The sequence below is a fragment of the Bactrocera dorsalis genome, chromosome 1 (assembly GCF_023373825.1).
Source record: "Bactrocera dorsalis isolate Fly_Bdor chromosome 1, ASM2337382v1, whole genome shotgun sequence".
NCBI lineage: Eukaryota > Metazoa > Arthropoda > Insecta > Diptera > Tephritidae > Bactrocera > Bactrocera dorsalis.
In genome coordinates, this window is record NC_064303.1 from 28088862 (window position 1) to 28102864 (window position 14003).

At 40.7% G+C, this 14003-nt stretch overlaps 1 protein-coding gene across 1 annotated transcript; it reads left to right on the forward strand.

Moving 5' to 3' along the window:
* Positions 1–1425: 1425 nt before the first annotated feature.
* On the forward strand, positions 1426–2750 carry LOC105223749 (3-ketoacyl-CoA thiolase, mitochondrial; the record flags this gene model as incomplete). The annotated part of the gene is given in 4 exon segments (XM_049456384.1): positions 1426–1998; positions 2058–2258; positions 2330–2484; positions 2550–2750. Coding segments are annotated over 4 exon segments (1011 nt in total), but the record flags the coding sequence as incomplete, so codon positions are not given.
* Positions 2751–14003: the final 11253 nt, after the last annotated feature.

The window sequence follows — 14003 nt, forward strand, 5'->3', positions numbered from 1 at the left end:
TGAGTCAGATTCTGCAACTCCGATCTATATTTCTACTGATCTAACAAATGCGAACCAATGTCACCCAGGAGTGATTGAAAGACCCATTAGTCTCCATTAAGCAACGGTTATGTGTATATTGCATCGAGGGGCTTCATGAAAGCAGCTACCGAAATGTGACATAGCATCGCCCACTTAGGTTAAATCCGATCTTATCCGATATTAACCACATGATTTTCGCATATATGTATAACAATTTTGAATTCCATTTAATTCTCTCATTATACAGTTTCTAAATCGGGAGTCAAGAAAATTGTGCCTTTTTCGTATTCCATATCGCGTCTAAAAATTATCGAAATCGGACTATAACTTTTCAAGATCCCATATAACGAATATGTGTACTCCAGTGCCTGTGGCTAATTTATACCGGAAGTAAAGGTCTAGTATCGGAATTTGGAGAGAATATTTTCATGATAATGACATTCCCCAATATAAGGTTTTCGAACTTCCGGTTAATTTTCTACAACATATACCGATCCATACTTGAGATATCTTAAAAAAATTATTATCTGGTAATATGCCGTAATACCAAAACTTGATAAGGTCGAGTCAATATCTCTAAAAGAATCTCAAGTTTCTGGTTGGTTTTATACCATATATATACCCAATATATCAATATACAAGATATTTCAACAAAACTAAGGGAACGTAAAATATTAGATATTTTATAGTTTAAAGTTACATATTATAATGAATGTTTAACATAATATACTATACGTAAAAAAATTAGTAACTAGTGAGATGAACCCGTGTTTTCGAACATAAACAAGCCTTCTGGACATGGAAAGAACAATTTTCAATGCCTTAACCGCGGATATTTTGGACCGTTCTTCCAAGAAGTAATTTTTCAGCATCTCCTTGCTGGTAATGTTATGAATGTGAATTCTTTGTTCCAAGAGTGCCCACAAGTGCTCTATAGGGTTGAGATCCGTTGATTGTGATTGAAGTAGCCAAAGATGCATGACGTCAGCAATGTGCTTTAGGTCGTTTTCTTGAAAATAAAAACCCTCTAGGTAACCCCAATTATCTAGCACTTTCTTTCATAATTTGCTTCAAAATGTTTAAATAAACTTTTCCATTTTGGTGGCAATAAAATCTATTTTCGCTGCCCGACATACACCCCCATAGCAAAATTACATCGCCGCCACCACGTTTCACTGTCGATGAGAGATTGTGTACAACCAAGATTGTGTACATAATTGGTTTGATGTTAATATAAATATTTCGGACAAGAATATTAATGATACTAAGTGAATCTATATAATCAATAATATAAATTGTTTCTTAGAATAATCCTTGTTGAATTCTTAAATATTAAATATAAACAAAAATTTATTTTATGTTAAGCAAAATGTCATTTATTTAATGCTCCACATCCTTTTGCAGGCTTCCGCCACAGATGGCATTTACTTGCCACGTCACGTCAGTCTTAATTGTGGCATACCAATTGAGACACCAGCACTAGCAATTAACCGTCTATGTGGCTCTGGCTTTCAATCTATTGTGAACGGCGCACAGGACATCTTGGTGGGCAGTGCTAAGGTGGCGTTAACCGGTGGTGTCGAGAATATGTCACAGGCACCATTTGTTGCACGCAACATCCGTTTTGGCACTACTTTAGGCGCTAACTACAATTTAGAAGATTCTTTGTGGTCTGGACTAACTGATTCATACTGCAAATTACCTATGGCGTTAACTGCCGAGAATTTAGCTGAACAATTCAAAATCACACGTGAGCGTGTCGATGAATTTTCACTTCGTTCGCAGCAAAATTGGGCAAGAGCACAAAAGGAAGGCGTTTTTAATAGCGAAATTACACCCATTAAATTGAAAGTGAAGGGTAAAGAAGTCAATTTTGTTGTTGATGAACACCCAAGGCCACAAACCACAATTGAGGGATTGGCTAAGCTGCCATCACTGTTCAAGAAAAATGGCGCAGTCACTGCTGGCACAGCTTCGGTAAATTAAATATTTTCATTATAATCATTTGGTATTTTTTAACAATGTTCTCATTATAGGGTATTTCTGATGGTGCGGCTGCTGTTATCGTCGCCTCTGAAGAAGCTGTGAAGGAGTATAATTTGAAGCCACTTGCACGACTTGTTGCTTACTCATTCGTTGGTGTGAAACCAGAAATTATGGGTTATGGTCCAGTGCCAGCCATTCAAAATGTACTCAAAGTTAGTGGCAAGAAATTGGAGGACATCGACCTTATTGAGGTGATTGCTGTGAAACTTTCAAAGCATTTCATGAAATATTTATTATATGTATTCTTTCTTACTTTTAATAGATTAACGAAGCTTTTGCCGCTCAAACGCTTGCCTGTGTTGATGCGCTGGGTCTGGATGTATCAAAGTTGAATGTTAATGGCGGCGCTATAGCCGTTGGTCATCCATTAGGTGCAAGTGGTTCACGCATTACTGGTCATTTGGTGCACGAAATGAAGTAAGTATTTAACGCATTTTGGTTGTAGTGAATTGAATTTTTATTGTGCAATCACTTATTTACAGGCGCAAGAACTTGAAGTACACCATTGGTTCAGCATGTATTGGCGGCGGTCAAGGTATCGCCCTGTTGTTGGAGTCTGTTTAAAAAGCTGTGAAAGTCAAACTACTATTTTGCATTTAATTCATTTGCCAATACTTTTAAAGTGTAGCAATATAGCTCTAAGCATTATTAATATTATTTTTTATTTTTAATATACATACATACATATATAAACTTTTTACCAAATTATCGTTTTTTAATGCTGTATTATACAATGAAAGGTTAGTTGCCTTTGACAACAAGAAAGGAAATCAATTTTTTGTTTTTTTTTGGTAAGGGGCTCTTTTGTAACTATTATTTTATGCTTTCGTGTCAGTTCCTTTATAGTTTTTCGAGATTAAAATTTCCATTTTTAATCTTTCAATTTAGTATTTGGGAATAGAAATTTGAAAAAAATAATATTATTATTAATTGTTGATTCAATCGTATTTTCAATGCATTATTTACAAACCTGATACCTTAGAATTTACAACCGGACATCAAGCTCCGCTAATCTATTGATCCTAAGGAACATATTAATATAAAGACGGATATTTGAATATTTCAACCTTCGTATTTTAAGCAAAGTAAGACATCGGAGGATGAGGTCATGTATAGAGGTTCACGCAAGTGAGGAAAGTTCTCTGATTGCCATTTCCTTTTACATATGGCTCAAGCAGCCAACTACTTCCGGTCCTAGACGAGTATCCTCTGGGTAGCCAAAGAAATTCGTTTGAAGGCGAGCTAAAGTGGGAAGGCGAACCATCCCTCCGAAGTCTGTGAGATAGGTTTGAAACCCATCACGTAAAAAACACCCGACAATGAAAAAAATGAACAAGCTCGGAAGAGAGACCCCCTTTTGATGACGACCATAGCAAACGCATTAAGGATAATGATTTAAGGGCATGCTCCTGGAATTTCCGGTCCATTAATTGCGAAGGTGCCGCTGTCCAGCTGGTTGATGTCCTCATTAGAGTAAAAGCTGGCAAGTGGCCAAAGTGGAGAGAATGCAGACTGTCTACCTCGCAACGTTACAATCGACCGCAACATGTACAGGAATGCGGCACTAACAGAAGAAGACCGGAGCATACTCTTGTAGAATCCCCAGAGATGATCTAGTAACTAATGTCCAAGGTATACTAAAATTATGAAGGAAACATTTCTCCAGAATGCTGAATGACAGCGAAAGCATAACAGCAGGCGATGTCGAACCCGATTCCCCAATCGATAACGGTAGAGCAGTCGTTCCATTGCCCGACCATGAAGAAGTTCGAATAGTTATTACCCGTCTGAAGAACAACAAAGGGGCGGAGGCCGATGGATTGCCGGCCGAGCTATTCTAACACGGTGGCGAAGAACTGATAATCAGAATGCATCAGTTTCTTTGTAGAATATGGTCGGACGAAACCATGCCCAACAATTGGAATTTAAGTGTGCTCTGCCCAATCCACAAAAAGGGAGACCCCCCAATCTGCGCCAACTACCGTGGGAAAAGTCTCCTAAGCATCTTATTTAAGATTCTATCGAGTGTATTGTGTGAAAGTTTAAAGCTCACCGTCAACAAACTGATTGCACCTTATCAGTGTGGCTTTAGTCTAAAAAATCTACAACTGACCAGATATTCACCATGCTCCAAATCTTGGAAAACACCCGTGAAAAGAGGATCGACACACACCACCTTTTCGTCGATTTCAAAGCTGATTTTGACAGCACGAAAAGGAGCAGCCTGTATGTCTAAATTTGGTATTCTCGCAATGCTAATACGGCTGTGTAACCTGACTTTGAGCAACACCAAAAGCTCCAACAGGATCGGGAAGGAGATCTTCGAGCCGTTCGATACCAAGAGATGTTTCAGACAAGAAGACGCCCTGTGGTGTGATTTCCTCAATCTATTGTTGGAAAAAATAATACGAGCAACAAAGCTAAATGAATAATATGGTCTGGTTACGAACGAGAACAAGACGAAATATCTCCTGTCATCAAACAAACAGTCATCGTACTCGCAACTTGGCACTCACGTCACTGTTGACAGTCATAACATGGAAGTCGTAGATAATTCTGACTATCTTGGAGCCAGTATTAACACCAACAACAATGTAAGTCTCGAAATCCAACGCAAAATAACTCTTGGCAACAGTTGCTACTTCGGACTGAGTAGGCAATGGAGAAGTAAAGTCCTCTCTCGACGAACAAAAACCAAACTCCATAAGTCATTCATTATTCCCGTTCTGCTATATGGAGCAGAGCCATGGACGATGACTACATCTGATGTGTCGACGTTACGAGTTTTCGAGAGAAAGGTTCTGCGAACGATTTATGGTCCTTTGCTGATTGGGAACGGCGAATATCGCATTCGATGGAACGATGAGCTGTTATACGACGAGACTGACATAGTTCAGCGAATTAAAAGACAGCGGCTACGCTAGTTAGGTCATGTCGTCCAAACTGAATGGAAAACTCCAGCTCTGAAAGACGCAGTACCTGCCGGGAAAGCGGAGGAAGAGGAAGACCTCCACTCCGTTGGAGAGATGAGGTGGAGAAGGACCTGGTTGCACTTGGTATCTTGAATACGTTTAATAATTATGTTTTTTTTTTGAGTCAGATCACTCGGTATATTTTTTGTTTTAAATTTTCTGTTTTTTTGTGAGGAAGTCATTATATGAGTACAAGTAGTTAATTAGTTTCTTTTTGCGTTCTATCAGAAGTTAGTGATAAATGATAAATGAATTCTAAACACACCATCTTGCTTTTAAATTCCTGGATCAAAATTTCGATCACTTTCAGAAAATTGGTCCATCATTTGATTTATATTGGTCTTTTTCCTATTCTTCAAATCATTACTGTCGATATTTTTGCTTTTTTTATCAGATAATTCCGTGATCTCATCATTAAAAAGACTAGCTACTGTTTTTTAAACTCTTTTTTCGACATCTTCCATATTTACTTCATATAGACCAATTTGTTTTGCGAGTTGCACTATTTTATCCACACCTTAAATCTGACAAAATTTCTTCCATAACCCTTTCAGAGATCTTTCTGTTATCTCATTCCAAGAATGGTTTATTTTTTCTACAGCATTCATGATATTTTCCAAACTTCTCTTCTCTACTTCAAGAATACTGTCAAAGTTTCATGACATTTCATCTAATCTTCTTCAATGCTTCAATGTAACATTTTTCGGTTATTTTTGTTAGACCGGAAATAAATGAAAGCTTTATCACAATAAGCTTTGATATGGAAACTTCGTTGATGGAAATCAATGGCTTGATAAGTGTAACGGCATATCTGGCCCTCCATATTCAACGAAAAAGTATAGGTTGGCTTCGTATCAGCACAAATTTGGCTTCCGGTCTAGGAAAGCCACAAGAGCCAGTTACGTCAGAAAACATGCCAAATCTTCTTGAAATTTTGTTGGATAACCGCAGAATGACTGAGTTAGTTATTGATTACAACATTTATGTACTTTATAAATGCAAATGTATTTATTAAAATTATTACTTTATTCTTCAAAATCTATTTCGTCCCCATCAAAATATTCCCTCTTGTGCCCAATGTTATTTCCAATCCTCGAAACAGTTGTTAAAGTCAATTTCTGGAAAAGCCTTGAATGCGCCTCGTGATTCACGTTTAATGTCTTCAATTGACTCAAAACGGTTATCCCGGCTCGGTCGTTTGAGTTTGCTGAACAGCCAGAAGTCACGCGAAGCTAAATTAGGCAAATACAGTGGCTGCGGCATGATATTGGTTGAGAATTTGGCGAAAAACTCACAAAAAATTAAATATGCTACTGTGCATTATCGTGGTTTAAAAATCAAGAGTTGTGGGCCCATAATTTCAGCCTCTTTTTAGGAATAGCTTCGCGCAAACGACGCATAACTCTCAAATAGTATTCCTTGTTGACAGTTTGGGCGGCTAGAAAGAATTCGAAGTACACCACACCTCAATAAACGAAGAAAATTGTCAACATAACCCTTATTTTTGACCTGCTTTGACGTGTTTTTCCGGCTTCAGCTCACCTTTGTCACGATGTTCGGCCGATTGATCGTCTGTTTCCGAATCGTAAGATCCTTCTGTTTTCCAATAATGTCAGCAAGATCTCTGACTGGTAATCGTCGATTCTCAAACACCAATTCCGTGTTAATCATCAGTTAATGTTGATGGCCGTCCTGGACATGGTTCGTCGTAAACCGCTCGACCCTCTTCGAATAATTTGTACCAATCAAAAACACTTACTCGCGACGAACAGCTATTTAGTAGCTTTACAATAGACCTCGTATATATGTATATTCAAAATAAGGGTGATTTTTTAAGAGCTTGATAACTTTTTTTAAAAAAAAAACGCATAAAATTTGCAAAATCTCATCGGTTCTTTATTTGAAACGTTAGATTGGTTCATGACATTTACTTTTTGAAGATAATTTCATTTAAATGTTGACCGCGGCTGCGTCTTAGGTGGTCCATTCGGAAAGTCCAATTTTGGGCAACTTTTTCGAGCATTTCGGCCGGAATAGCCCGAATTTCTTCGGAAATGTTGTCTTCCAAAGCTGGAATAGTTGCTGGCTTATTTCTGTAGACTTTAGACTTGACGTAGCCCCACAAAAAATAGTCTAAAGGCGTTAAATCGCATGATCTTGGTGGCCAACTTACGGGTCCATTTCTTGAGATGAATTGTTGTCCGAAGTTTTCCCTCAAAATGGCCATAGAATCGCGAGCTGTGTGGCATGTAGCGCCATCTTGTTGAAACCACATGTCAACCAAGTTCAGTTCTTCCATTTTTGGCAACAAAAAGTTTGTTAGCATCGAACGATAGCGATCGCCATTCACCGTAACGTTGCGTCCAACAGCATCTTTGAAAAAATACGGTCCAATGATTCCACCAGCGTACAAACCACACCAAACAGTGCATTTTTCGGGATGCATGGGCAGTTCTTGAACGGCTTCTGGTTGCTCTTCACCCCAAATGCGGCAATTTTGCTTATTTACGTAGCCATTCAACCAGAAATGAGCCTCATCGCTGAACAAAATTTGTCGGACGTAAAGCGCGAAACACATTTCGAACCGAACACTGATTTTGGTAATAAAATTCAATGATTTGCAAGCGTTGCTCGTTAGTAAGTCTATTCATGATGAAATGTCAAAGCATACTGAGCATCTTTCTCTTTGACACCATGTCTGAAATCCCACGTGATCTGTCAAATACTAATGCATGAAAATTCTAACCTCAAAAAAATAACCCGTTATAAGTAAATATAGAGTGTTTTTTGATTCTAATTTGATGTTATGGTCAAGAATTTAGTTTTAATACAAAGTTGAGGTTTTGCTAGAGGTGGGTTCGAATAAAATTAAGTCGCTCACATTTTCCAGCAATTTGGGCCGTAAATCAACAAGAATGGGGCGAGTATTTCATTCCTGGGTGTCAATCGTCTCGGGGTATCTGCGGCAAGCGACTTCACGTTACTTCACAAAAACTAGTCTAGCGATGTTAAATCGCTCGATCTTGGAGGCCACGCTACGAGCCCACAACGTAAGATAATGCCCTACCAAAAGTTTCTTTCAATATATGTAGTGATTGTTTCTTTGGCTGTAAGGCATGTAGCGCTGTCTTGTTGCATATCAACGTACTCCATCGATAAAAATACTTTTCCATTCAAGGATATGATTTTGATTGTTAAGTTGGTATAGCAGTTATAAGCTAGAGTGGTCCGAATCGGCGACAAATGAGCAGTTGCCTTGGAAGAAAAGAATGTGAGCAAAATTTCAGACCGATATCTCAAAAATTGATAAGTCACTAGTTCGCGTATATACAGAAAAACGGATGGACAGAGGGATAGACAGCCGGTGATGGCTAAATCAAATCTTCTTCTTCTTTACTGGCGTAGACACCGCTTACGCGATTATAGCCGAGTCAACAACAGCGCGCCAGTCGTTTCTTCTTTTCGCTACGTGGCGCCAATTGGATATTCCAAGCGAGGCCAGGTCCTTCTCCACTTGGTCCTTCCACCGGAGTGGAGGTCTTCCTCTTCCTCTGCTTCCCGCGGCGGGTACTGCGTCGAATACTTTCAGAGCTGGAGTGTTTTCATCCATCCGGACAACATGACCTAGCCAGCGTAGCCGCTGTCTTTTAATTCGCTGAACTATGTCAATGTCGTCGTATATCTCGTACAGCTCATCGTTCCATCGAATGCGATATTCGCCGTGGCCAACGCGCAAAGGACCATAAATCTTTCGCAGAACTTTTCTCTCGAAAACTCGCAACGTCGACTCATCGGTTGTTGTCATCGTCCAAGCCTCTGCACCATATAGCAGGACGGGAATTATGAGCGTCTTATAGAGTTTGGTTTTTGTTCGTCGAGAGAGGACTTTACTTTTCAATTGCCTACTCAGTCCGAAGTAGCACCTGTTGGCAAGAGTAATCCTGCGTTGGATTTCAAGGCTGACATTGTTGGTGGTGTTAACGCTGGTTCCTAAATAGACGAAATTATCTACAACTTCAAAGTTATGACTGTCAACAGTGACGTGGGGGCCAAGTCGCGAGTGCGACGACTGTTTGTTTGATGACAGGAGATATTTCGTCTTGCCCTCGTTCACTGCCAGACCCATTTGCGTTGCTTCCTTGTTCAGTCTGGAGAAAGCAGAACTAACGGCGCGGGTGTTGAGACCGATGATATCAATATCATCGGCATACGCCAGCAGCTGTACACTCTTATAAAAGATTGTACCTGCTCGGTTCAGTTCTGCAGCTCTAATAATTTTCTCCAGCAGCAGATTGAAAAAGTCGCACGATAGGGAGTCGCCTTGTCTGAAACCTCGTTTGGTATCGAACGGCTCGGAGAGGTCCTTCCCGATCCTGACGGAGCTTTTGGTCCCGCTCAATGTCAGTTTACACAGCCGTATTAGTTTTGCGGGGATACCAAATTCAGACATTGCGGCATAAAGGCAGCTCCTTTTCGTACTGTCGAAAGCAGCTTTAAAATCGACGAAGAGGTGATGTGTGTCGATTCTCCTTTCACGGGTCTTTTCCAAGATTTGGCGCATGGTGAATATCTGGTCGGTTGTTGATTTACCAGGTCTGAAGCCACACTGATAAGGTCCAATCAGTTTGTTGACGGTGGGCTTTAATCTTTCACACAATACGCTCGATAGAACCTTGTACGCGATGTTGAGGAGGCTTATCCCACGGTAGTTGGCGCAGATTGTGGGGTCTCCTTTTTTATGGATTGGGCATAGCACACTTAAATTCCAATCGTTGGGCATGCTTTCATCCGACCATATTTTGCAAAGAAGCTGATGCATGCTCCTTATCAGTTCTTCGCCGCCGTGTTTGAATAGCTCGGCCGGCAATCCGTCGGCCCCTGCCGCTTTGTTGTTTTTCAGGCGGGCAATTGCTATTCGAACTTCTTCATGGCCGGGTAATGGAACGTCTGCTCCATCACCATCGATTGGGGAATCGGGTTCGTCTTCTCCTGGTGTTGTGCTTTCACTGCCATTCAGCAGGCTGGAGAAGTGTTCCCTCCATAATCTAAGTATGCTCTGGGCATCGGTGGCTAGATCACCTTTGGGGGTTCTACAGGAGTATGCTCCGGTCTTGAAACCTTCTGTAAGCCGCCGCATTTTCTCGTAGAATTTTCGAGCATTACCCCTGTCGGCCAGCTTATCAAGCTGTTCGTACTCACGCATTTCGGCCTCTTTTTTCTTCTGTCTGCAAATGCGTCTCGCTTCCCTCTTCAACTCTCGGTATCTGTCCCATCCCGAACGTGTTGTGGTCGATCGTAACGTTGCGAGGTAGGCAGCCTGTTTTCTCTCCGCTGCGACACGGCACTCCTCGTCGTACCAGCTGTTCTTTTGCACTTTCCGAAAACCAATGGTTTCGGTTGCAGCTGTACGTAAGGAGTTTGAAATGCCATCCCACAGTTCCCTTATACCAAGTTGTTGACGAGTGCTCTCAGAGAGCAGGAGTGCAAGCCGAGTAGAAAATCGTTCGGCTGTCTGTTGTGATTGCAGCTTCTCGACGTCGAACCTTCCTTGTGTTTGTTGGCGTGCGTTTTTTGCTGCACAGAGGCGGGTGCGAATTTTGGCTGCAACAATATAGTGGTCCGAGTCAATGTTAGGTCCTCGGAGCGCACGCACATCTAAAACACTGGAGACGTGTCTTCCGTCTATCACAACATGATCGATCTGGTTGGTGGTTTTTCGATCCGGAGACAGCCAGGTAGCTTGATGTATCTTCTTATGCTGGAATCTAGTACTACAGATAACCATATTTCGGGCCCCGGCGAAGTCGATCAGCCTCAACCCATTTGGGGATGTTTCCTCGTGGAGGCTGAATCTACCGACCGTAGTGCCAAAGATACCTTCTTTGCCCACCCTGGCGTTGAAGTCGCCAAGCACGATTTTGACATCGTGGCGGGGGCATCTCTCATAAGTGCGCTCCAAGCACTCATAAAAAGCATCTTTGGTCACATCGTCCTTCTCTTCCGTCGGGGCGTGGGCGCAAATCAGCGATATGTTGAAGAACCTCGCTTTGATGCGGATTGTGGCTAGACGTTCATTCTCCGGAGTGAATGATAGTACTCGGCGACGGAGTCTCTCTCCCACCAAGAATCCAACACCAAACTTGCGCTCCTTTATATGGCCACTGTAGTAAATGTCACAAGGACCTACTCGTTTCTGTCCTTGTCCCGTCCATCGCATTTCTTGGACGGCGGTGATGTCAGCCTTTATCTTTCCGAGGACATCTACCAGCTGGGCAGCGGCACCTTCCCAATTAAGGGACCGGACATTCCAGGTGCATGCCCTCAAATCATAGTCCTTATTTCGTTTGCCATGGTCGTCATCAAAAGGGGGGTCTCTCATCCGAGGCTGTGTGTTGTTTTTCATTGGGGGAGGTTTTTACGTGGCGGGTCCCAAACCCAGCGCACAACCCTATGCAGGGGATTTTTCGCCTTCTCACGTTAGCTCGCCATCAAACGGATGTTCTTAGGCTACCCAGAGGATACTTGGTCAAAGACCGGAAGTCGTGAGCTGCTTGAGTCATATGTAAAAGAATCGTTTCTGGCCACTCCCAAGTGAATGGCGATCAGAGAACTTTCCTCACTTGCGTGAACTTCTACACATGACTCCATCCTCCAAAAATCAGATCGTCTTTATATACATACATAAGTATATAGTATATTTAAAATTCCACGCGTTACACACATCGTGTCAAACTTAATATACTCTGTTGAGGGTATAATAAAAATGTATTGATGATACCGCAGCTCTGATTTTATCTCTACGGCCATGTGTGTACTATGTGTAACGAGGGTGTAAAGGCGGCTTCATGGTGCAGCTTTTCTCTTCATAATATTAGTTACACGTAAATATAATATTTTGTCAAAGTACAATTAATTGCTATCAGTTGATTAAGACTTCATGATCGTATTTGAATAACCATCACATTACATACCATACATACATACATATGTACATATTTATTTATGTTACTCAATTCCAAAGTTCAATTTGAGGCTTCAAGAGATTACAATAATACTTTTCAATACATAATAATTAATAATTAATGCTACACTTAGCAAAGTTTCTAAAATAAGTGATATTTAGTATGAATGGACTATCCTTTAGAATCTATATCCTCCTTTTGACAACCAACAAACTAATTTTTACTAATTCTTATATAGTATCTACTATAACTGTAGTGCCATTAGACGAGACAAGTCCAAGAGTTTCTATCGATCCCATTCGTGACAATTATTCATCAAAATGTATGTAGGTTGAAAAGGAGTCTTCCTTTGGCAATAAAATCATTATTCAACAGAGACTAAGTCTTTAAAACTAATTTTTACTAATTCTTATAATTCTTAACTCTTATACATGGAGTATCATATCAAATAAAGTTATATATTGTACAAAATAAATGTCAAAAATAAATAGAGCTATTCGTCGAGCAGTGTTATTATGATTTTGATCCAGCACAGTGGCGGATTCAGAGGGGGGAAATTTCTCCCCTCGGCAAAACTTTAAGTTGACGAAGAAAAACCAAGAATCTGCGGCCGACAAATAAAACGCGACAATTTCTGCGTGAGAACTTGTGAAAAATACTATAAGGCTTCAGTGTATATTTCTCAGTTGGATACAATCGGCAAAGATTTGAAAACGCGCTTTTCTAGAGAAGTATTGGATGGATTACAACTGAGTTCGCTGCTTCTAGAAAAACTATGTGCTTTGAAAACCAAAGAAATGCAAAATTTTATTGACTGCTTGATAGATATATTCGAAGTCCTTTTGGATAATAATAACGCCGTGCGACGTTTGAAGCTCAAAGGTGAACTTGATCACTGGCAAAGGCAAGAGTAAAAAGTCAACAAGTTATCGACTACTGCATTGGAATCGTTGAAGAACTGCAATGTAGACATATACCCCATATTGCATAGTTTTCTTCGCATATTTTGCACACTTCTTGTAACGAATGCGAGCTTTGAGCACTCTTTTTCGACACGCCGCATGAAAACGTAGCTGAGGACGAACATGCTTCAAGGTAGATTGATCGGCCTGGCGTTGTTGCACATGTATCATGACATTGAAGTCACTGCAAAAGAAGTTCTTGAAAAATTCTCAAAACTTGGCCAACATCATTTTGTTGTGTGAAATTTTTCTTTTCAATACATGGACTGACTACAGTATTATACATTGCGATAAACTATGTCACCCACATGCAAATTAATTGTCAAAATTCGATTTGCGCGACGTATTACGCGCTGCGTTCAATATTCGGTCGACATAAGCGCCCAGCAGAGTTGGTAATTTGAGCAACCATGGATCGTTTTCACACCACGTTTACTCCAGTGAATAAAGCGCATCCTCAGAGACGTCGTACGGGGCGCCCCGAAGACACTTTTACTGCTGTGGAGTATCAAAGAAAGCCGAATGAGTTCATCCACCATCACGTGCCTTCAATTGGAGTTCTGTCCAAACACTTCATGGAAAATTTTTCGGAAGGATTTTGGTTCTCGGACTTACAAAATCGTAATTTGGCAAGAATTAATGCCGCAGAAGCAACACTTGCATTACACGGGTATGGGCGTTGAAGCTGACTCGCGCTTGAATAAGTACATTAATAAACAAAATTTCCCCAGTTGGAGTGATGATAATCCACAAGCCATTGTTGACGTGTCGAACATTGGTGTGCATAATGTTACAGTCAATGGTAAACGTAATGATTAAAGACTGAATATGAGAATATTGATGTGGGCGACTTTTGGTTACAACAAGATGGCGCTATATGCCGTACAATCAACGAAACCCTCAACTTATGAAGAAAATTTTTGGTGAACACATTAGTTTGCGACGTGGACCTTTGGCGTAGCCTCTAAGATCGTGCGATTTAACACCTCCGAACTATTTTCAGTGGGGTTGTGGGAAGTCGATTGTCTATGTAGGTAAGT